Source organism: Pezoporus flaviventris, unplaced genomic scaffold (genome assembly GCF_033815535.1).
Source record: "Pezoporus flaviventris isolate CSIRO_AGI_PZ_B2104156 unplaced genomic scaffold, CSIRO_AGI_Pfla_v1 ptg000041l, whole genome shotgun sequence".
Lineage (NCBI taxonomy): Eukaryota > Metazoa > Chordata > Aves > Psittaciformes > Psittacidae > Pezoporus > Pezoporus flaviventris.
The window spans coordinates 12,661,142-12,682,877 of NW_026892589.1; the positions used below are offsets into that span (position 1 = coordinate 12,661,142).

A 21,736-nucleotide genomic window follows, 5' to 3' on the forward strand; every position below is an offset into this window, starting at 1 on the left:
GGGGCAGTGGAGGAGGGCTCTCTGCTGACAGCACTGCTCAAAACGCACATTTGTAGCCCCAAAAGGCATCGGTTTCAATGAATGGCTGCAGCAGCAGAGGCTCTGCACAGCTCCGGGTTCATCTCAGACCCTTGGAGGCAGTTTTCTTTCCCTAAAGTTTGCAGGATACTTTAACCCTCTCCTTCCCATTAACTTCCCCCATGCCCATTGACGATATCACCCCTCCACCTTGTGCCTGTTTCCAGATTGATGAGTTTTACGTGGGGCCAGTGCCCCCCAAGCAGGTCACCTTTGCCAAGCTGAACGACAACATCCGTGAAAACTTCCTGACTGACATGTGCAAGAAATACGGTGAAGTGGAGGAGGTGGAGATTCTCTACAACCCCAAAAACAAGAAGCACTTGGGCATTGCCAAAGTGATCTTTGCCACTGTCAAGGGAGCCCGGGAGGCTGTCCAGCACCTTCACAACACCTCTGTCATGGGCAACATCATCCACGTGGAGCTGGATACAAAAGGTAAGGGGCCACATTTCGGCCTCATGTGTTTGTGGTTTGGGGTGATGCTGCCCGTCCCCCTCCTAAAACGAGAGGTGATGAGGGTCTTGTGGTTTCCAGTCTGAAGGGAGTGCTGCTGTCCCCCTGAGCGGGTCTGGTTCCTGGGGCCTTTGCAAGTCACGTGGAGCCAAATGTGTTGTCTGTTGCTAGGAGACAGCCCTGTAATTTGCAAAATGCTGCCATCCTGCCCATCCCCTGCCCGTCCCCTGCCCGTCCCCTGCCTGTCCCCTGCCTGTCCCTTGCCTGTCCCTTGCCCTCGGAGGTCTGTCGTGTGCCCTAGCTCCATGTCCCAGCCTTACCCTGCTCAGCCACCTCCCAGGGCTACCGGACCCCGTGGCACCTGCTTTTTGCAAACTTGGGAGTTTTGGCCAGACCTTGGAGGTTCCTTGGACCTAAACGTCTGGATTCTCTTGGCAGCAGCGGGGCCGGGTGCTGTCCTCTGCGTGCCTGGCATTTCATTGATACTTAGCAGCAAACTGGAGGCTGGCAGCAAAAGAGTGCACACGCAGCACTTGTCAGTGTGTGCGAGTGTGTAAGTGTGAGACTGTCTCTTAAAGCGACAGGAGCTTCCAGTCCCGGAGGTAACCAGCCCTCAGCCCCAGGGAGCCCAATAAAGTTTCTGGAAGCACTGTATTTCACTGCTTTGTCTTTTTCTCTTTCCTCCAAGCTTGTCAGTGAAAAGCTTAGCTAAAATGTGCCTAAATTTTAGTAAATTTCTGTATATGAAGAGGTGTAAGTCAGTTACTGCTTATACTTCTTCATTCCAAACATGGCATTTCTAGTTCAGAACTGACTAGCTGCACTCTTCCTTGCAAAGAGGACATTGTTAACACCATTATCTTAAAAATGCTGGTATTTTTGTTCTGATATTAAAAGGTTTCAGTGATTTAGTGCACAACCTCCACAGCACTTGGCATGCCACATGTAGTAAGAGGGTATAGTAGGATGTTTATTGACATGACTGATCACCGTTAGAGGAAAAACCACGGTAGCAGTGTAATATTTTCTATTGTGAGTTAAGTTTGACCCTTGCATATGTGTACTTTGAAATTCTAGTATCATTAGTTTTTACAGACTGGCTCCTTCCCCTGCTTACTTTGGAGGTAAAAATTAGCCTTAAGAACAAATTAACCATTTGTAGATTTAATAACATAAGCTAAAGAAGGCTCATAAGTGGTGCACATCTTAATGAGAGGCATTTTAAACAAGCTGATTGTACAACATTCCTACTTCTCCCTTGATAAACCACTTTGCAAGCCTTGAGAAGGCAGCTGTTAAGGAAAGTTAGCTGCACGTCAGGCAAATGAGGGGCTTTTATGCTTCTGTTTCTTGGGAGAAAACATGGAAGTCTTAGTTTTGAATTGCATTTTTGCTTGCCAGCTCTATGCTTCTAATGTATTTTTTTCCACTTGCATCTCTTTCATTCTAAAAGAGTAAGACTGTCAGTGTGCTATAATCTGTCAGAATCAAGTAAAAATGTTATTCCTGAAATAGCATTAGCAGGTTAGGACGTTCTTAAAGTAGATAATGTAGAGTTTTCAATATGTCTTTCTAGGATTTAGCTTTTCAGGAGAATGAAAGGTTGGTTAAAAACTTGATTTTCGTAGTCTAGCAAATAGATATTTGGTGTCAATGTGGCGTTTTTATCTGTCTGGCCAGAACACAAAGCTGGGAATTTGGAAGTAGTAAGTCCAGCCTCTTCATATGAGGCAGGCTAGTTTAAAGCAACTTCTCTGCCTCAGTTTATTCATCTGTAAAATGGACACACTTAATAATTCTCCTTAGAGAAACAGTTAGGAATCATTTCACATTCATAAACCTCCTTAAAAATGAAATTGTAACTTCTGTTGCATTATGTTGGAAATCCAGGAAGAAACATTCTATCTTTCTAACAATTACTTTGTGTTTATTTGGAAGCAGGTTTTAGAGGAAGCCTGACACATCCATATCCCTGCCATTGTAGTCGTATGTTGGGGGTGTGTATGTTAATATTTAAGCACAGTATTTCAAGCATCTCTTCAAGATCTTGCAGTGAAGAGATTCGTTTTGTCATGACTAAAGTTTGCAGTTGAACTAAAACAGTTTACATAGTTGAGCCTGTGGCTCAAGGCTTTGTGAAATGAGATTTGATACCCAGATAACCTCATCTGCAGCATTTATTCCAGAGAAATGATAAATGAGCCTCTTCCAGTCTGCAGAATCGTGCTAAAGGGTGCTGTGCTTTGAAATTGTACAGAGTGATTCACAGGCAGTTTGAGGTTTGATCCTGCAGGAATTCCTCATGAAAGTAGTCCTGTTTAAGGGCAGATCTTGCCTGAATTAATTTTCTGGGCTCGGGTGCTGGATTTGTCCATTTTTCTATGTATTCTTTAAGAGCAAAATTCCAACAGTTCCAGGGCCTGATTCTGTTGCCTTTGAAGCTGATGACAGATTTCTTGCAGAACTGCAAAATCAGTAGGATTGGGGTTTTGTGGGAATAAAAAAAAATCCAATATTAAGAAACTGGGTCTTCATAGAATTTCGGAATGAAAAGGCTAATGCTCAGTAACAGTATGTGGGACAGTTTGCTTCTCTGGCTCTTACTCTTTGAATTATGCTGCCGAGCACACCTTAAACTAGGGGGAAAAGAAGAAAGGATTAGTTGGTGTCTTTCTGGGAAAGCAGCATTAACGGTTTTGTTTTTGGCATTCCCAAGCATTGTGTTTGCATTAGTAACAGCCAGTTTCTACTAGCAAGGTGTGTTGGGAGAGCTTTCTGAAGTGGCTCTGGGTGTTGGCAGAGGCTTGTCCCTTGAGTGAGAGTTTCACTTCTCAAATCTGCAAGCTATTTGCTTGGCACTTTGGAGAAGAGGGAAGCTGCCGCTCTCCAGAAAGCATGGTAAAGAGCAGAGCTGCCAAGCGGGCTGAGAAGAGGAAAATGGATTTAGAAACCTCCTTGCCTTGGCTGGGAAAGGGAGTGTCTGACTTCACTTGCCTAGCAGGTCGTTTAAAACTGATCCCTGCGAGCCTCAGAGGTGATACCTGCTCCTCTGTTGCATGGATGCAGTGGGCTGGGAGTGGTAGCAGGGTCTTAGGGGTGTCAAGAATCTTTTTTGCTTGGGCTGTGTTATTTCTGATTATAATCAACTCTTCATTGTGGTCTGCGCAGGTGAAACCCGCATGAGGTTCTATGAACTGCTTGTTAATGGTCTTTACACTCCTCAGACCCTCCCTGTGGGCACTGAACAGGACGTGTCGCCAACTGTGAATGAGACTCTCCAGGTATGTCTGCTAGTTTGGTTTTAGGAATAACTTTCTAGAAAATTCCAACCATGCATTGTTAATGTGGGCATTTTGACACTTTTAATTTAGCTTCTCTTTGTTTTTTTTTTTTGTCTTGCTATAGTTTCAGTGGATGTTACTAATTAACTTTAAATATAACTTGCTTCTAATTGCCATAGCAAATGTAACTCTGTGAATGCAGTTCATGTGGCTAATCTGTATGCTGGTGTCTGCATAGCATGGTAAGTGCTTTTTGTCTTTGAGTGAAAAATGCTTATAGAGCTGACAGTATGTGCCCTATTAACATTAGAAATTCCTGCAGTTATGACTGGATCGGGTCTGTCCCTGAGATGAGGTTATTCCCTTGAAGTCAGGGGGAATGATTTACAGTGGTACATTTGGCCAAGTATCTGCAGTGTGTAATCCTTAGCGCGTACATTCTTCAGCCTTGCTTAAAGGCTGAGTGATAGAATGTGTCTACTCTTGAATAGTGGCATCAATTTTCCAGAATCTTAATTAGTCACTGGAATCAGTTGCTAATAAAAGCAGTGGATGGAGTTCCTGAGGGCTTCCAGGGTATGATTGGTATCTAGGGTATGATTCTCTAAATGGCATTTACAGTTACCTGCTCCCTTGCAAAATCCATTGGGATGAGAGGGCAAAGGGGAAGTGAAGCCTGTTTGTGTGAAGTCGTTAAGCGTTCTTGGCTTGTCTGAGTGTACCTTGGCTCCTGATTGTGGCTTAGGAATTCACTTTAAGGCATCAAATTTGAAAGAGATTTGGCAGAGATTTCTCTTTTATTCCCTCTTCTTTCTAATTCTCTGCATTCTTAGGAGTTTTTAAAATGCCAGAATTTCATTAATTCCCTGATCAGATGTTTTCAGGATAGGGGAGATCTGCACATTGAATGTGAAAATCCCATTGATCTGAAAAACAATAAAATTCTCCCACCAACTACTCCACCAGCAAAAAGGCAAAACACCAGTATCATTTTAAGAGAATCATAAAAAGGCTGATCCTTCCTTACCTCCTAGCAAAGTATTTTTAAAGACAGGAGTGAGGCAAGTAATGATTTTCCTGAGAGCCCTGCTATGAGCAGGGCCTGGCTTTTCATTTCTGCTGGTTGCACATCTCAAATGAAAATACACAGGTTTGTTCTTACTCCTTTTTCAGGGTTAACAGCAAAAATTGATGGTATCCCCCATAGCAGTCCCTGCTGTAATTGTCTTTAAGATTGTTTCCCTAGATCTTGTGTTCATGTATTATATCATTATCCTGAATTGATTTTTTTTTCCAATTACCATCAAAATTTATTGCTTTGTGGGGAACTTTAACTGTTTGCAGCATGTTCTTGTCACTAGAATCTGCCAATGAACTTGTTTGCTATTGTAGTTTAGTAAAATACTCCTGACATTTGCTTTCTCCCTCATGCAGAGCAACAAAGACCTGACAGTTCTATGAGCCACAATCCCTGCCTGCAGACTATATCCAGACCCCACTGAAAAACAATCCACATCATACCTACACCAAAGGTGCAGAGATGTGGATTTTGGCAGGAAGCATGTGGCTGGTTCTTGACCCTTTCTGTGGGTTTTAGAACAGTTGAGGAAGAAACTAAACTTCCCTGACGTCCATGTGGTCATGGTCTCGAGGGGGTCACACCAATAGCAAGTCCACACTATTGAGTGGGTGAGATGTGGTGTGTGAAGCAGGCAGGGGAGAGAGCTCAGCTTTGGAGGTGCTGGTGTATTACAAACAGATAGTTTTAAGGCTGTCTCCACCCACCTGTGCTCTGGGAGAGCAGCCAGTCTGTAGTCTCTCCAGTTCACTGTCCTTTTGGGGATTTGGAGCTCAGTCCTGCCTTTTGCTACCAGGTAGATTCTCACTGAGGTCTTGTTTTGCATTGTAGACCATTGATTGTGGTGTTAATCATTAGAGTGGCACTGTTATGCCTCAGCAGAGCCTTGAGTTGGAGCAGGCCTCCTCTTAGAAACCCCCTGAATGTGCCTACAAAGTGAGTTGCAGAGCAGTTACTTGTTGCTCTGTAGCCTTGTAGGGTTTCAGTTTCAGATGCCATGATCAGTAGGGCTCTACTTCAGCATTTGTCTTTGGGATGGGGTTTAAAAAGGTATTTCTGGCTGTAGAGAACTTTTCTGTGCCTTTTATACCTGTAACCTTCTCCCTTCTTCCTAGAGATGAACGTTCGGTAGAGAGGTCTGTGGCTCAGCTCCCTCAGCTGGACCAGCACAAAGCCCTGCAGCATAGATTTGGTTGCAGTTTGCTGATTTGTAGGTTTTGATTTGTTCACATTAAAAAAGATAAATTGATAATTTCATTGCTCGGAATTTTCTGGATTATCTTTCCTATTTGCAATTTAGACAAGCCTTACAGAGCTGAAAATGAAACGTTTAGCTGAAAGCGTTGTGCAAGTCTCCTGTTCACCTGATGCTCTTGGGTGTAGCTCATAAGGAATACTGTTGTATCTGCTTTCTTCTTCCTCCTCTTACAGACAAGTTCCTCTTTGCTTGCCTTTCAAATCCAAGGGAGCTGTCAATAATGGATAATTCTCTCTTCTGCTTTTGTAGTTGACGGATTCCCTGAAGCGCCTGAAAGACAGCAACCTGTCCTCTGCGGGATCCTCTGTCACCCCCAACAGCAGCACCCCGTTTTCCCATGACACAGCCTATTCCAGCTGTCGGCAAGACACCCCAAACTCCTACAGCCAGTTTACCCCTCAGTCCCAAGGAACACCTCACACCCCACGGTTAGGGACGCCGTTTTCCCAGGACTCCACCTATTCTAGTCGTCAGACAACGCCCGTGTACCACTTTGGGCAGGACAGTGGGTACAAACCCAGGAGACATGAAACTAAATTTACGGATGCCTACAACCGTCGACCGGGCCATCACTATGTCCATAACTCAGTGGGTGTTTTCCGAGGGACGGAGCATCAGTTTAGTACTTACAAGTCCCATCAGCCGGAGCCAGTTCAGTTCTCTCACACTCCTCCCCTGAGCCACTCTAGTTCTTCGAGCTACAAATCTGCCTTCTCTCCCTACCAAGCACCAGCTGTATTTCCCCAAGCCGATGAGCAGCCATTTCCCCAAACTTCCAGGGAAGCAGAGTATCGAAGACCTGCACCACCTCCCACTGAGATGGTTGTGGAAAGCAGCGCTGCCCCTAACATCGATTTTGTCCCAGTGAAGGAGAAACAGGAGGAGCCTCCTCCACCCTTGCCCGAATCGAACTCTGCTCCTGAACCGAGCACAGCATCCTTCTCTCAGACCCCAGAGAGAAGCGAGACCCCTGGCACCCCCACCATGGAGTCTGAAATGCAGCATAACAGTTTAGACTCAAGGATTGAGATGCTCTTAAAAGAGCAGAGAACAAAGTTACCCTTTCTGAATGAGCATGACTCAGATAACGAGATCCGAATGGAAGGTAGCCCCATTTCCTCCTCTTCTTCCCAGCTCTCTCCCATCCCAATGTACGGTTCAAACTCCCAGCCTGGTTACAGAGGTCAGACACCTTCCTCGCGCCCTTCCAGCACAGGCCTGGAGGACATCAGCCCCACGCCGTTACCTGACTCTGACGACGACGAGCCTATCCCTGGGACGGCTTCGTTGAGTCAGAATTCCCGGGGGACATCGGAGGCCAGCATGACTCCCATTGACCAGCTGAGCAGGACCTCCAAACTTGAGACTTCAGAGGCTAAAGAAATGGTGCCTGGTGATCAGACTCCAACGTCAGAAAAAATGGATGAGGTAAGTGAGCTGGAGCTGAGTTCTGAAGCTCCATCTGTATCCCTAGAGCTGGACAGGGCTGGGAATTGCACTCTGGGTGTTGTTAGAGCATAAGGTTTCTGGAGCCTTTTTCTTAAGGCAGCTGAAAATGAGGGACTCAAAGTGATGGTCTTAATCAACTTGCCAGTCTCCAGCGTCCCTTGTTCCTGATAGCAGCCTGCTGCAATTTATAGCTCTGGGAGAGTTCAAGGACTGCCCAAGCCACAGAACTTTGGCCAGTGCTTGTGCTGTGTGAATGTCCTGAGTGTCGACAGTCACTTAAGCCACTAGAGGAGTTAATGGAGCACTTTCTGCCATTGCTTTGGTCCCTGAGCACGGGTGTGTAAGTGTGCACCCACTTGCTAAGCAGAGCTTTCATGTTACAGCGAAGTATTGAATGTGTACTTCGTTTGATAGCTCTCCAGCTATTTATGCCGTCTGGTTTGAATGGGAGACAGTTGCTGCGTTTTAATACTCACTTCGCTCAGTTGAAAGGGGGAGGTAGTTGGCTTGTGGGGGATGTGCTCCACGAAGTCTTCCAATAATAGAGCAGAACTTGCTGCCTCTGCTGGGGCATTTGTGGCTGAAGGGACAGCTAGAGCTTAGCAGTGTGGAAAGCTGCCAGCAGACAGAGAAATTACCTTGCACAGTGTGTCTGTTTGGGAGGTTTGCAACAAATGTATCGCTGCAGTAGACCTGTCAGTGCTATTCTGCTGTGTCAAAGAACAGTCAAAATGCAGATCTTTGCAAATGCTAGACTGTTTCTTCTCAGTGTTTATAATAGTCATGCAGGGAAACAGAGCTGCTGTGCCTGGTGTGCAAGAACTCTGCAGTAAGGGGACCTCAAGCATCCGAGCGGGCTGGTCTTACGTAAATGACCCGAGTGGGGCAGATCAATTGAATTTACTCATGCAAGTTTGCTGGGGTTAAGCTGGCAGAATGGGTTTCCCTCCAGCGGTCTGCAGTGGTGAGGTTTTCACTGGAGAAGTGGCTGCATTTCAGGAGAGGAGGAGCTGCTCCTGTAGCTATGGGCTTTGCAGAGTGCTTAACTGAGGGAAAGCGCTGCAGCAGAAACAAGAGTGCAGGGCTCGGAGCTAAAGACAACAAAAACCCAGTAACTCTAGTGCTTATTTTGTTGTTTCTACATGCCTTTCCAAGCCTGCTTGTCCTTGCAGTTGCCAGTTTAGCCTTTGAAACAATTCAGCTGCTTGAGGTCTCATTCATCATCTAGGCTGGCCCAGGATCTCCTCCTGGGAGGCAAGTCCCTGGCTGGTGGGACCTGATGATGTGTTAATTAGGAATGGAGTTTCGATTCCTTGAGCTTGGGCTGGCAGGCTTCAGAGGAATACTCTTAGTTTGCCTAAAACCAGTGAGGAAGGCATCTCCCATCTCCTTGCCACTCTGGGTTTGTCTCTACTGTTCTTTACTCTCATGCAAGCCAATACTAAGCATGTTTAGGATGGTGTGTGGGGTCAGGCACTTTCCATCAGCACTGGGGGACTGACTGGGCTGTTACATTTGTAGATTGCGATGTGGGGCAGCAGCGAGATCACATTGAAGCCCATGTCCAGTCTTTGTCTCCCCTTGATGAGATGCTGGGTGTCAGAAGCTCACATTGATGGTTCTGTGATACAAAATGATGCAAATGCCTCGATCCTCTGCAGAAGTCAGCAAGGTGGTAGCAGGGTCTCCAGGCAGGTCACTGCTGTCTTAATTGTCTCCGCCCCACAAAAAAGTTTGATGTTTGTTGTTGGAGCTGTTTATTCAACCTTCTCTTGGTTACAAGTCACACTGAACTATTCTGGCATGTTTGAAAAGTTGCCTGTGCCTTTCATTGCTCCTTCTGATGCACAAAAAAAACCATCTCCATGTGTTTTACTTCCTTCCTCCACCCTTCTCCCCCCCTCTCCCTGTTTTTTGCTTCAGAAAAAAGCTCTCCTGGCTTCCTTCTCTTTTGCTGGAGGAGCAGAACTGAACAGTGACTTAACATAGGCTGAAATTTGAGCTGCAGCTTTCCAACTGAGTTAGAGAGGGGCATTGAGTCTGTCTAAGGGCTGGAAAGCTGAACCTTCGGCTTCAGCCTATTGTAGTACCACTATTCAACTTTCAGTCCTTCAGAGAATCCTCCAGCAAAACAGAGGGAAGGCAGACCCGAATATTTCTCGTGACTGTGTGGTGTGGGGAGTGGAGCAGAGATGATATATTAGTGCAGGGAGGGCTCATGCAGTATCATAAGGAAGCAATAAAGGGCAGAGAGATCGAACTTATTTACTTCATGTTTGGCTGTTCAAGGCTTGGAGCAGCCCCAGGCCAGCTCTCCTTGGGCGGGTGCTCCAGCTGGGAAAACCTCGGGATTCAGAAGGATGCCAGCAAAGTTGTAGGGAGGTTTTTCCGTGAGACAGTAGGTGCTTTTCAAGGACTTGCTTCAGTTTCCCATCAAAACAAGCACAATTTTTGTCAATGATTGTTAATACGGTAACGTTTGTACTATAGGTGAAGTGCTGTCAAACCATCAATCACCCCACCTTTGCCATAGGTAAAGGAGGTACAGCCAAGCCCCAGCAATTGCTCTGATTTATCATGCAAGACCCTGAGTTTGATTTCAAGATCCGGTCTGATACTCCTAGCCCAGAGTTTGGCAGGGATTTTGGGTGTGGGAGAGGAAGGGCTGTGCATCTGCCTGCAACACCTAACACCCATAATCGGAGCAGTGATTATGGTCTGCAGAGAAAGTCCTGCTAAGCTTAGCTGAAGGATGAGCACCGAGAGGAGGAACAGATCGGGATGTGGGCAGTAGGATGTAAAAGGAGAAAAGGGATCCCTGACAAACAGCACAACCTGCCAGCAGGAGAGAAGGGCAGAGAAGGCTTTTTCAAGAAGCCAAAAGATGGCAAGGAAAGAAAGGAGCTGCATTATTATTGTTGAGGGTAACAGTGTGCAAACTTACCTTCCTGTGTTCCGCAGAGGTAACAAGGAAAGAACTCTCTTTTTGACAGGGTATTTGCTGTTTCAGCAGTGCAAAAGTTAAGTAAGTACAGTTTGACTTTCTGGCATCCCATTTGAGCCAGGTCTTGTTTTTGCTTGGTTTGTTACAGGAAGAGGCCCTGCCTGTGTGTGCTGGGAAGTGTGAAAGGATTGTAACAAGTCACGTTGTTGTATGTTGATGATGCCTTTCATGTTTCAGCTTATGGATTTATTAGTTTGTGTGCATAGCGAATGGTTTGGGGAGCAAATGAAGTCTCACAGTGCCCAGCAGCCCTAGAGTCTCCAAAAGCCGCTGCTGTCACCAGCACAGTATCACCTCAGTGTCTCACTTGGCTGTTGTGAATGTTTTTAACGCCGTGCTGGATGCTGAGGTGCCTCTTACAGGACAGCATCAGCATCCCTGTGACAAGCTGTGTGCGTGCAGCAGTTACCCATGGGGGAATTTCTGAGCTGTGCTTACACATAGATGAGGTGGGTCAGGCTCAGCCCCACAGTGGGCTCTGCCGAAGTCCCTGAGGTTACATCTGGGCTGAATTTGCACTTTGCATTGAAGTGTGTTTGGGTTCTTGTGTGGTCGTGGCCAGAACTGGAAGAAATTTATGTGCAAGTGTGCTTACATTGTCCCTCTGGAGCCTTAGCAGGATGTGATGACATTCACTTCAAGACACTGCATCGTGTCTTCTGCCACTCCACACTGCTGCATCCCTATCCAGACTGGGCTGTATTTCAGTAGCTGGTAAATGATTCCCCTTTCCTCCAGAGCCAAGTTCAACCTTTAGCTGTCAGGAGAGAAAGCAGTGCCCTGATGCTGTCCAGGCAGTGAGAGGAGCTCCAGGGGAATGTGTCTGCCAGCAGTACCTGCAGTGGTCACCCCAGGAGTGGTTGATGCCCCTTGGAGCTGTGCTGTGCAAGAGCAAATCAGTCTCTGTCTACAGAAGGATGCTTTCCTCCTGTACCCTAGCTTGTGTGGGGTTGGAGGCAGTCCTACGTTCTTGGTTGATAGTGGATTAGGTGGAGCCTCCTAAAGATGAACCCAAACGCACTCTCCTAAGGGATGTTTCTAGGCTGGAGAGTGCAGAAGTGATTTACTCAAGGTAAATGCATGCTGAGATTGAGAAGGTAGAGTCTTAAGAGCCAGGAAATGTGATACCTTCGTTTCTACAGTAACTGTGCATGAGCCTTTATGCCCATAAGTAGCTGTTATGTATGTATAGTATACATGGGTACACCTGGGATCCAATTTACAGCTAGAGTGGGATTCATCATGTCTGGAGGGAGAGGGGGGAGTAGATGTGGGGAATGGCTGCTCTGTGTTTTTTTTTTAATGAAAGAGGGGAGAAAACCCTGAGAGTTGTGATTTATGCCCAGTCTCATAAACACTTTTTCACATTTTCCTGCCTCCTGAGCTCCTGTGAATGCCATCATGCCTGACAGAACCTGTTCCTAATGGAAACTCAAAAAATAGGTGTATGTTATGACCATGACTTTCCAGAAATGCAGCCAGCCAATGCCCAGGCAGCAAAGATTGGGATGACTGCTGTGGTTTGACATGTGAGTTCCACCAGCCACGCTAAACCTGTGAAATGAAAATGAGAGCAAGCTGCTTAAACTGTGGCTTCAGTTCTGCTCTCCCTGACCCCTGCACAGCAGCAGTGAGAAGCCACAGGGACTTGAGGGGATCTTGCAGAGTTTAAGTATTGAAGTTGAGAAAAAGGCAGCACACAAATCCCTCAAAGGGGATTTTAATATGACATGACACTGGACCCTTCTAAGAGCTCATAGGTGGGTTCAGCCTCTGTGACCAGAGGAGGGAGCATGCTGAGGCAGGGCCACATTCTCCCAGAGGTGCTCAGGGCTGAGAGTCAGTTCCAGTATAGCCTGGCCAAGATATGGATGTGGTGGTTCCTGAAGCAGTGGAAATACACAGTATTTTACCTTTATTTCAGAGCTAGCACTAGAAGACCACAGGCAGGGACTGCTTTCTTGAACATCTGATCCATTTTCCACATGACAGCCTGCTGCCTCTACACAAATTTATATGAAGCAGAGAAGTCTCTGTTTCCTAAGTTGTGTTTTCACTTTTGACTTGCTGTATTTGGCTATAGTTTGATTCTTAGAGTGCTTGCAGAGCTGGTGGTCAGCAGAGCAGAGGGCTTGGCCAGCCAAATGTGTTCAGTAGAGGAAGTCATGAGAGGTAACAAGCCCAGAATCAGTTTTTAAAGTCACTTTTTCAGAGCAGAATCACATAGGATTCACCTTATGTTCGTGGTGATGCCCTGTATGTGTTTACTCATGGGAATGGGGGGGAAAGTAAATGGAGAAATATTTGACTGTTTATGGTTTGGGTTTTTTAGATACCCAACAGCTTCTGTAGAATAAGAGAACATGTCTGTAGTTGATAACAGAGTTAGAAATGGTGAAATGCTCTGGAGTGTAACTGAAAAAATAGAAAGCAGGCTGTGGTTGGGAGGCTGAGTGGTTCTTTCACTCTTTCATAGCAGGCCAAGACTTTGAGGCTTTCACATTTTGCATACCTAATACAAATGACATTGCCATTCCATTTCATAAATCACTGTTGCTGGTTATGTCCTTGCCACTGGCTCAGTTCATTCTCTGTTTTGCCACCAGTGACTTTCTGTACATTTTCTGTTCTGGTGGAGGGGGTATGTATCATTGCATTGCTTGCTAATAGGCAGAGCACTGCTTATTTTGTGCTTATGTAATCTATAGATGCTCTGCTGCACTAGAAACTTAGCTCCAAATTACAGTGTTTAACCATAGCATATAGCTTATGGCAGAATAATATTTGCAAGTCTGAGCTCTGCACCATTTGCAGTTAAAGAGCCCTGGGCATCTTCCCTTTGCTGGTTACAGAGTTCTTCCTATTCTTTTCAACACTCAGGTTTTAGCAGTGATGATACTGAATGTTCAGATGTCCTAAATACAGCCTGTGAAGCCACGCATTGAAGTGACACATTTCCCTCACAGTTTCTCCAGCCCATTATCATTCTGGTTGCATTTCACATCTGATGGTTGTGAAAAGTGACCAAGGGGATACAGACAAGTTACTGGATAGCAGCGTGTGTTGCAACGTGCAGTGACACTGAGAAAATGTGCCAGTGTGTTAGGTAATCAGTAGAAATATTGAGAAAATAATTGCTGTAAACATATTGTGTTGGCAGGCGCCAGCACAGCATTAATTTCTGGGGCTGATTCTGAAGGAGATGGAGCAGCCGCTGTGTTCTATATGTGTCTGTGTCTGACACAGAGCACCGAACAGACGAGCGCTTATTCAAATTTCTGCTGGCTGTTGCCTTTCCTAGAGTCCTCTAAATAGATACAGTTCATCAGTAGAATGGGTTTTTTTCTCCATATGCACCATGACTTTGCCACCCATCTTCTATTGTAATTTTCGGTTTGCGTGCGTGTTTGTTCCTAGTGAAGATGGGGCAAAACTCAAAATGAAACCTGTGAGTTCGTTAACTCGGCGCATCATGTACCTGCCCACAAGGGCTCCTTTGACCCAGTGTTACTGCTGTCTCAGGATTTAGTATGAAAGTGCAGTGCTTGCTTTTGGAAATGCCCATTCATCAGGACAAGATTGCTCAGAATTTTTCAGCTCCTAGAAGCAAAGTATTAAGAAAATCATAGACTCTCAGACTGGTTTTTATTGGAAGGGATCTTACAGCTCATCCAGCTCCAACCCCCTGCCATGGGGCAGAGACACCTTCCACTAGAGCATATTGCTCCTAGCACCGTCCAGCCTGGCCTTGAACACTACCAGGGATGGGGCAGCCACAGCTTCCCTGGGTACCCTGTGCCAGCGCCTCAGCACCCTCACAGGGAAGAGCTTCTGCCTAAGAGCTCATCTCAATCTCCCCTCTGGCAGGTTAAAGCCATTCCCCCCTTGTCTTGTCCCTGCAGGCCCTTGTCCAAAGCCCCTCTCCAGGTTTCTTGTAGCCCCTTTAGTCGCTGGAGCTGCTCTATGGTCTCCCTGGAGCCTTCTCTTCTCCAGGCTGAACAAACCCAGCTCTTTCAATGGTAAAAAACCCCAACAGTGTTTCATTTGCTTAGTGCTAAAATAAAGCCAGTGGCTGCTTTCCCAAGTTCCCAGCTGTGCAGACAGGCCTGATGAGGTCAAGATGTGTATAAACTAGCAAGAGAGCAAATTGGGGTTTCTCATTTCTCCCCAGGCTGGAATAGGTTCACTCCTTTGGGTGTTCCAGAAGTGTTGCTTCAGGAGCTGTTTGAGTAAAGGAAGTTGTTCGCGGCTTGGGCTTCGGCAGTCGCTGTTTGCATACAGGGCACTGTGAGCACTGCGCAGGCACGGCGCGGTGAGGAAATGAAACTGCTGCTTCAACTCCAAGCTGGCAACAGCTCCTATGGTTTGGAGGTTTAGTTTGCAAAAGGGTCAGGCAGCTGTAGCAGAGCTTCCAATTTTCACCTGGGAATGGGGTATTTTGACTTGGCACTTTTTAGTGGCATTGGGATTTGCTGGCTGCCCTGAACCTGTGTGTTTAGTGGAGTATGTATTGATGTGGAGTTGATAACTGTCTACTAAGCAGAATTTATTGCACACCTTTGACCAGCCCACCTGTGTTTTGCCCAGTCTCTCTCCATACATATTGGGCAATAGATATGGGAGATCATTAGGGAAAACAGCTCTGAGGATGGTGAGGAGGGGAGGAAGAGGAGAAGAAGAGATGGTCTTACCAGGGTCCTGGCTTTGCCTGTGCTTTCAGGGTGGGATGTCCTCAGACTTGCCACTGCCTAATTCCCTGTATCAATGCGTGCAGTGGCACAGAGCCTTAGGAAGAAGAGGGTTGAGAATGGTGCAGGTTGGGTGACATGGAGGAAGGCCTGGGTTTTGCTTTCCCTGGGATTGAAACTGCCCTTTACTGGTCTGATTAAGGAATAAGTTGTCTGCTCCTTTGGTGGATGGTGTGGAGTGAGAGCTTCTTTCTTATATCCATTTTTTTTCCCCCAAAGAGCTGTGTTTCACAATAAGCAGTATAGTTTTGTGCTAGTGTCCAAGTGGTGTGTCCTCCTCCCACTGTGCAGGATTAACATGTGTTGCACGTGTCAGGGAGACATTCCCTCTGGAGCCTGGGGAGGGATTGATGAAGTTGGTGGCTTCTTTCCAGGTTTCGCTTCTCCCAAAGGAGCTTGTTATTTCTGGTGCCTTGAGTGTCCTAGACAAAACAAAACAGATGTATTTCAGGTGGAAGCAGGGGCTGGTTTAATGTTGGAGCACAGCTCTGGGAACAGTTTCCCAATCCAGTCCTTGTTGCTAAGGGGTCACCAAATGTGGCATTTTGGTCAGCAGATGTGGCGGAGTTTTCAGTGCAGATAATTGAGATATTGTCTTTGAGAAGGATGCAGGTAAATGTGAGCAACTGTTACTACAGTGCTCTGAGCCTTTTGCTGTTGTCCAGGAAAAGAATTACTTGGAAAATATGGAAATCCTTAGAACGGCATAAAATTATTCAAATGACAGTAAAATATAAAGGGCAATCTACTATTTGAATACATGCCATGGAGATGCATGTGAAAGGATGCCTCTTGACAAGGGAATCTCAATGAATTGATTTGCTTGTTAATACAGTGTCAGGTGGGATGTAGCTCCCAAATTACACTAAAAAAGTGCTAGCAGCAGTTACTGAGGTGAATTCCAGGTCAGTGAGAAGCAGGAAGGCAGTGTGGGTTTGGTGGGGAAGGCAGCCTGATCCTAGCAGAGCCCTAGAGGAGGATGGAGACCTCATGCTGGGCTTGCTTTGAAATTCCCTGGAAGCTGGCATCATGAAGGGATCACCAGCTGTGAGGCACCAGAAGTAAGCTGTGACCCTTGCTGGGATGGATGCTCAGGCTTCAACTTGAGAAAATCTCATTGCATGACTTTATCTTGGCTTCTTGCTGGGACACATGGGCTACAAAAGGGCTGTGGCACAAGGCTGCAGAGAGGGGAAGTGCCTTTTGGCACGGCTGCTGTGGCTGCACAGGGCTTGCAGGGGGACCCTGGTTGGCTTCTTCAGCCCAGCTGAGCTGGCTGTGTATTGCTGTGCGGTCATGGGGGGGGGGGGGGGGGGGAACAGACAAGGAGACATGCCTAACTGTGGAGGTGGGTTTGCACCCACTGTGTGGTTGTTGCACCTTCCACATGGTCTCTGCCTGCTCTGAAAGGGTGTGTCTGTATCTACTTTCAGTGTCCAAACTAAGGCAAACGTGAGCTTTAGACAGCACCATGCCTTTGAAAAAAATCAGAAGGGCAGCTCATAGCAGTTCTTGGAGTTCTGAGTTGGGATGGAGATTGTGTGAGGACCAGATGCTGGGGCTAAACATAAGAAGGATGGATGTTGGACCCTTGTTATGACTCAGGTTTTGCAGTACTTTTACTGTTTTAACTGAACTCTGGTATTTAGAGTATTGCTCAGTGTAACTGTTCTAGTGAAGTACAAGCATCATATCCAGTGAGATGTATTCATTGTGGTATGTGGAATAAGAAGTACCATGCAGCTCTGGTGCTTCAAAAGGTGCTGAGGGTAAGCTGTAAGTAAAAAACTAAGGCTTGCAAACCACCAAGCCAGCTGCTCCTGCACAACTGCTAAAAACCAAAAGATGTCCATTGCCTTCCAGCTTGTCACCTGCATGTGTGAGCACATAGCCACATTCTGCTGTTCCTGTGCCTTTCTCACAGCTGTTTCACATAGCTCTTCATGTGAATAACCTGTCTTTTCATGAGTTCAATGTGTAACTTCAAACTAATGAGCCAATCTAATGGAAAAGCTGCTTTAAAAGTTAAAAGTATGAACTGTGTGACTGAGAGTGGTTCAGGTATGTCTGGTCAAGTATGGGCAGTAAGGATGCTGTACTACTGTGTGCTTCTGCAGGGCTTTGCACTCATCTTGATCATTTTAGCAAAGCTTTTTAAAGCAAGTGTTTTGAGTAAAGTAGGTGTCACCAACATGGGGAGGCCTGAAAGAGTCTGAAGGCTGAGGTGGCTCGTGTGAGGAGTGGAGCACCCAGGACTGGCTGTGGCTGGATGGCTCTGCCCATGTGCAGGCAGCCCTTCCCCTTGAGCAGCCATCTGTGGGAGAGCTTGATTATAGCTTTGCTGCAAGAGAGAACAGAGACTTTGGACCAACTCTTGAGTAAGCAGGGAAAAGGCATGTCTTTACCTTAGTTGTGTGTGGTGGGGGAGTTATTTCCTCTAGGTTTCCAAAAGACCTTGAGTGGGAGGCCAGAGCAGTTTGTGCCATGCAAAAAATCCCCATCAGCAGCAGGGCTGCTCCCCTGGGGTCCCTTTGTTGCTCATGACCAGCAGATTAGGACATGATCTTGTTTCAGTAGTTGCTGGTGAACATGTCTTCCACAAATACCTAATCCATTTCTAAACCCATCTGCACTTCTGAGTCTTTGCAGTATCCTGTGGCAATGAGGCATACAGTTCAAGTTTGCTTTAGGTGAGAAGAGTTGCCATGTGTTTGTTTTAGACCTCCTGCTTGCTAATGAGGAGACAGGTGGGGAAATCAGCATGTTTTACCTCTTGTCTCTGTTCTGAATATTCTGTGCCTGCACAAATGGCAGTGGGAGTGCAGCCCAGCTGTGGGTATTTCCACTCTGGTAATTTAGAACAGTTGTGGTTATTTTGCATATCATGGGGATAGTTTAATAGCAGAGGTTTTGTGTCTTCTAAAAGGCCATGAGAAATGTCATGTCCTGGACAGAGATTGTTTTTTGTTAAGGGATCAGTCAACACTTGATGGGCACATGGGTTATGTTTCTGTCACCTGAGAGCAGAGGTATGGGGGAAAAGTTGCCTTCCCCTCACTGTGCAGGTTTTGGAGAGGGTTAACCTGAAGGTATTACTGGCTGGATATTGCTTCAGGCTTTGTCTTAGAATGAGGAAGACTTTTAATGAATACTTTAGATACTTCAGCTGATGTGGCTGATTCTCTCCTCTCTGACTGCACTTAGTTAGATCAGAGTACAGCAAGAGAAGGAAAATCTAAGCAGGAAATAAAGCAGTGAAAAATTCAAATTGCCTCCAGAGAGGTCTGTTAAGAGAAGTGTTACCAAAGGGGAACTGTTTCTTGCTGGCCTCACCCTTACTTTTGAGGAAGAACATCTCTACTGAGCCTCTATAGCTGCTTGAAATAGGTTCCTTGGAGTGAAGCGTCTCCTGTGGTCTAGTTGGGTTTTAATGCATCCTTTACTGGGAAGGACTTGCCAGCTTGTGTTGTAATTCTCAGAAAATGAGTGGAGCTTGCTAAGCTCATTAGGGTGCCCATCATCATTTGTGGTCACTGCTGCAAAGGGCTCCTGCTCCAGCCACAGCCAGTTAAAGGGAATTTTTTGTCTTGCGAGCGTCTAATTCCTCAGGGTCATTCTCTGCTGCTGCCTCCCAGCACCTCCCTTGCACCACCTGCAGTAGGGGCTTTATGCAAAGTGGTTAGATGCTTTTTGTGAGGATCGGGTGGACTGGCTGAGCAGGCTTCTCTGCAGCAGTTTTGCTGGGAATTTCAGAAACACAGCAGATGTCTGTTGTCCCGTCTTGGGATGATGGCAGTGGCTGTCTCCAGAACAGAAGGCCACAAGGTCTCTTGATTTGAAACCATACTGTGTTGCCACTGTGACTGCAGGCAAAAGATGATAATGAGATCCTAAAGACTTTATTAACAGCATGTTCCCTTTTATGTGCTTCCTTAGTTCTTAAATAATTGGTACTGGGATAGGAGGAGAGTAGTGCTAAGTCTGTGTAACATCTCAGGCCAGCAGTGGAGGGCTCATGAAGTCTCAGCAAAAGCCTTCAGGAAAGGGAAAGGGTCACATGAAAATCAGGACTTCAACCCTTTCCCCTTGCTTGTTCCACACTTTTTGGGGAAGTAAAGTTTGTATTTGTCTGGAAGGGGCTTTTCTGGGCTACCTCAATCAGCTGTGGGTTTTCTTGCAGGTGCTAAAACCAGTTGCACCTCTTTGCTCCCTGGTTGCGTGAATGGATCAGGACTAGATCCTAGATCTGCATCCTAGAAATTCAGGGCAAGAATAGCTCAAACTGTGGGAGAGAGGAGGAAGAAGCCAGGTTCGTCATTTGTGATGCCTCTTGAGAAGGAAAGCAAGTGTCTGAGCTGCTGCCTCAGGATATACTAATGATACCTGGGTCTGAGAGCAGACGGCAGCGAGCAGAAGAGCATTAAAAGATGATACTGATGAATCATCTGACAAAAAGCTCTTTTTTTTTTAACTTGTGCCCGTTGTCCTTCAAGACCTCAGCTCCTTTATTTCCACTGTCCCTTCTGAGGAGACTCAGTGTTGCTCAGGTTGCATTGTGGACATCCAGGTCCTGCAAATGAAACTGCTGTTGCTACTAACACTGGAAATGCAGAGGACACTGATCAGAGTGCTGAAAATGCTGCCGTAACTGTCAGCCATGTGATTTCAGATGCTCCAGGGTGTAGTAGTAGTGTGTAAAAGGAGAAGAATATCAAACTGGCCTAGTTCTGCTGATTAGAACTTGTTTAAATACAGTATGTGTACAGCCTGTTCTTCAGTAGGCTGATACCAGTTGGGAGGCTAGACTGTTTTCTAAGTTTATCTGCTTTCTTATCACCCTACTGGTAGCAAGATCTGAATTCATGGCTCCGTTTGACCTAAGGTTTAAGTAGAAGGGTAAGCTCAGGGGATGGCATATGAGCTCCTGCCTGGCACTGAGCTATAAGGTGTCTGTGTACTCTGCACAGACAGTTATTGCACCTTTATGTTTTACTTATAGGTGGACTCTGATCTAATGTTGCCAATTCCCTTTATCTCTGATTGTAAAATACCTTCTTTCTAGAAACGTGGGTGCATTTCTGCACACCAGCACAAAGAACAAAACAGCAGAGTCATTGGGAAATGAGTTCTCCATATGCGGTGTGATTTCTGCTAAATTCCTGGCTTTTCTTTGCATCTTTAGGGAGGGAGAAACTGCCTCAAGCTCTGCATCTTTTGTGTGTGGACAGACCTTAGAATAAAACCTACTGATAATAGCTGAGATGGCAGAACATGACAGAGAAGCCCATTGCATGCTTATTGCTGCCTTTCTCTTTTTTCAGAGAGGCTGTTCAGTTCTTCTGTTGGATTTGGCTGGTTTGTTCCCAGTACTCTGCATCACTGAACCTGGTGTCTGAAAAGGGCTTTACCTGGGTAAAGCTGGTCTGGCTGTATGAAAGTCTTTGGGAGAAGCAAAGAACATTCCCTGACTAATTTATCTGTAGGGGGTATTTTCTTGCCACTCTACCATCCTTTTATGCATGACTTAGCTTCCCAGCCGACTAAAGTCTTTGAAGTTCGATTGCAAATAGCTCTTCAGCTATCCCTTCCCCCATCTAATACAGGGAAACCAGAACAACCATTCCTGTGGAAAGATCCTGTCTTGTTACATGTCTCTCCAATGTTAACACCCTTCTCTTTTCCTCCTTCCTTTTCCCTACCTCCTCCTCCCCCCCATAAAAAAAAACTTTTTTTTTCTCCCTTAATGAGATCTACTTAAGACTTGAGGGAAAAGGCCATGGTTCCATGAGATGGTAAATCCAATTTTAGGGTGTTTCATATGTAATGAGAACCACTGTGTCCGCATCAGGCAGCCCCTGAATTGGCACACATTCATCCTGCCATTTCAGATTTGTTCACATAATGCAGAAGGGGCGACTGTCCAGGCCAGCTTCACATCGGGGCATGCACAGGCTGCCCAGGCAACCCCGAACTCAGGATGGGGGCCACTGAGTCCCCGTCTCTTACTCTTGCTGTACTTTATGATCTGCCCAGTTGTATATTCACGTTTATCTCTGCTCAAACCTGTGCAGTTGGGGGTGTCTGGAAGTTTCCAGTTTCAGCACTGATGTACATGGACCCAAAGGATGTTAGGTGAGCCTGCACTTTTCCTAGAGCTGTCCCTGCAGACACCACAGTCTCTTGTACAGGCAGGTAGCCCAAGGGCTTTGTCTGGCTTCTCCAAGTATCTCTTTTTCAGTGATCTTGCCTGGAAGCTTGCAGTTCAGAGCCTCTTTTCTCTTTTGGAAGGGAGAAAGATCTGAACGAAACCACCCCTTTTGTGGAAGGTAGTGCACTTGCTAACAAACAGAGCAAACCCCTCAGCATGTTATTGCCCTCTTTGCT

The 21,736-nt window shown here is 46.2% G+C and overlaps 1 protein-coding gene across 2 annotated transcripts in view; it reads left to right on the plus strand.

Annotated features, from left to right (window-relative positions):
• Positions 1–21,736, plus strand: part of SETD1B (SET domain containing 1B, histone lysine methyltransferase) — a 48,067-nt gene that overhangs the window by 1,845 nt on the left and 24,486 nt on the right. For both annotated transcript variants that reach the window (XM_061466297.1, XM_061466298.1), the window contains exons 4-6: positions 246–516; positions 3,703–3,815; positions 6,401–7,579. In XM_061466297.1, coding sequence (XP_061322281.1) covers positions 246–516; positions 3,703–3,815; positions 6,401–7,579 — 1,563 coding nt within the window. The remainder of the gene's footprint in view (positions 1–245; positions 517–3,702; positions 3,816–6,400; positions 7,580–21,736) is intronic.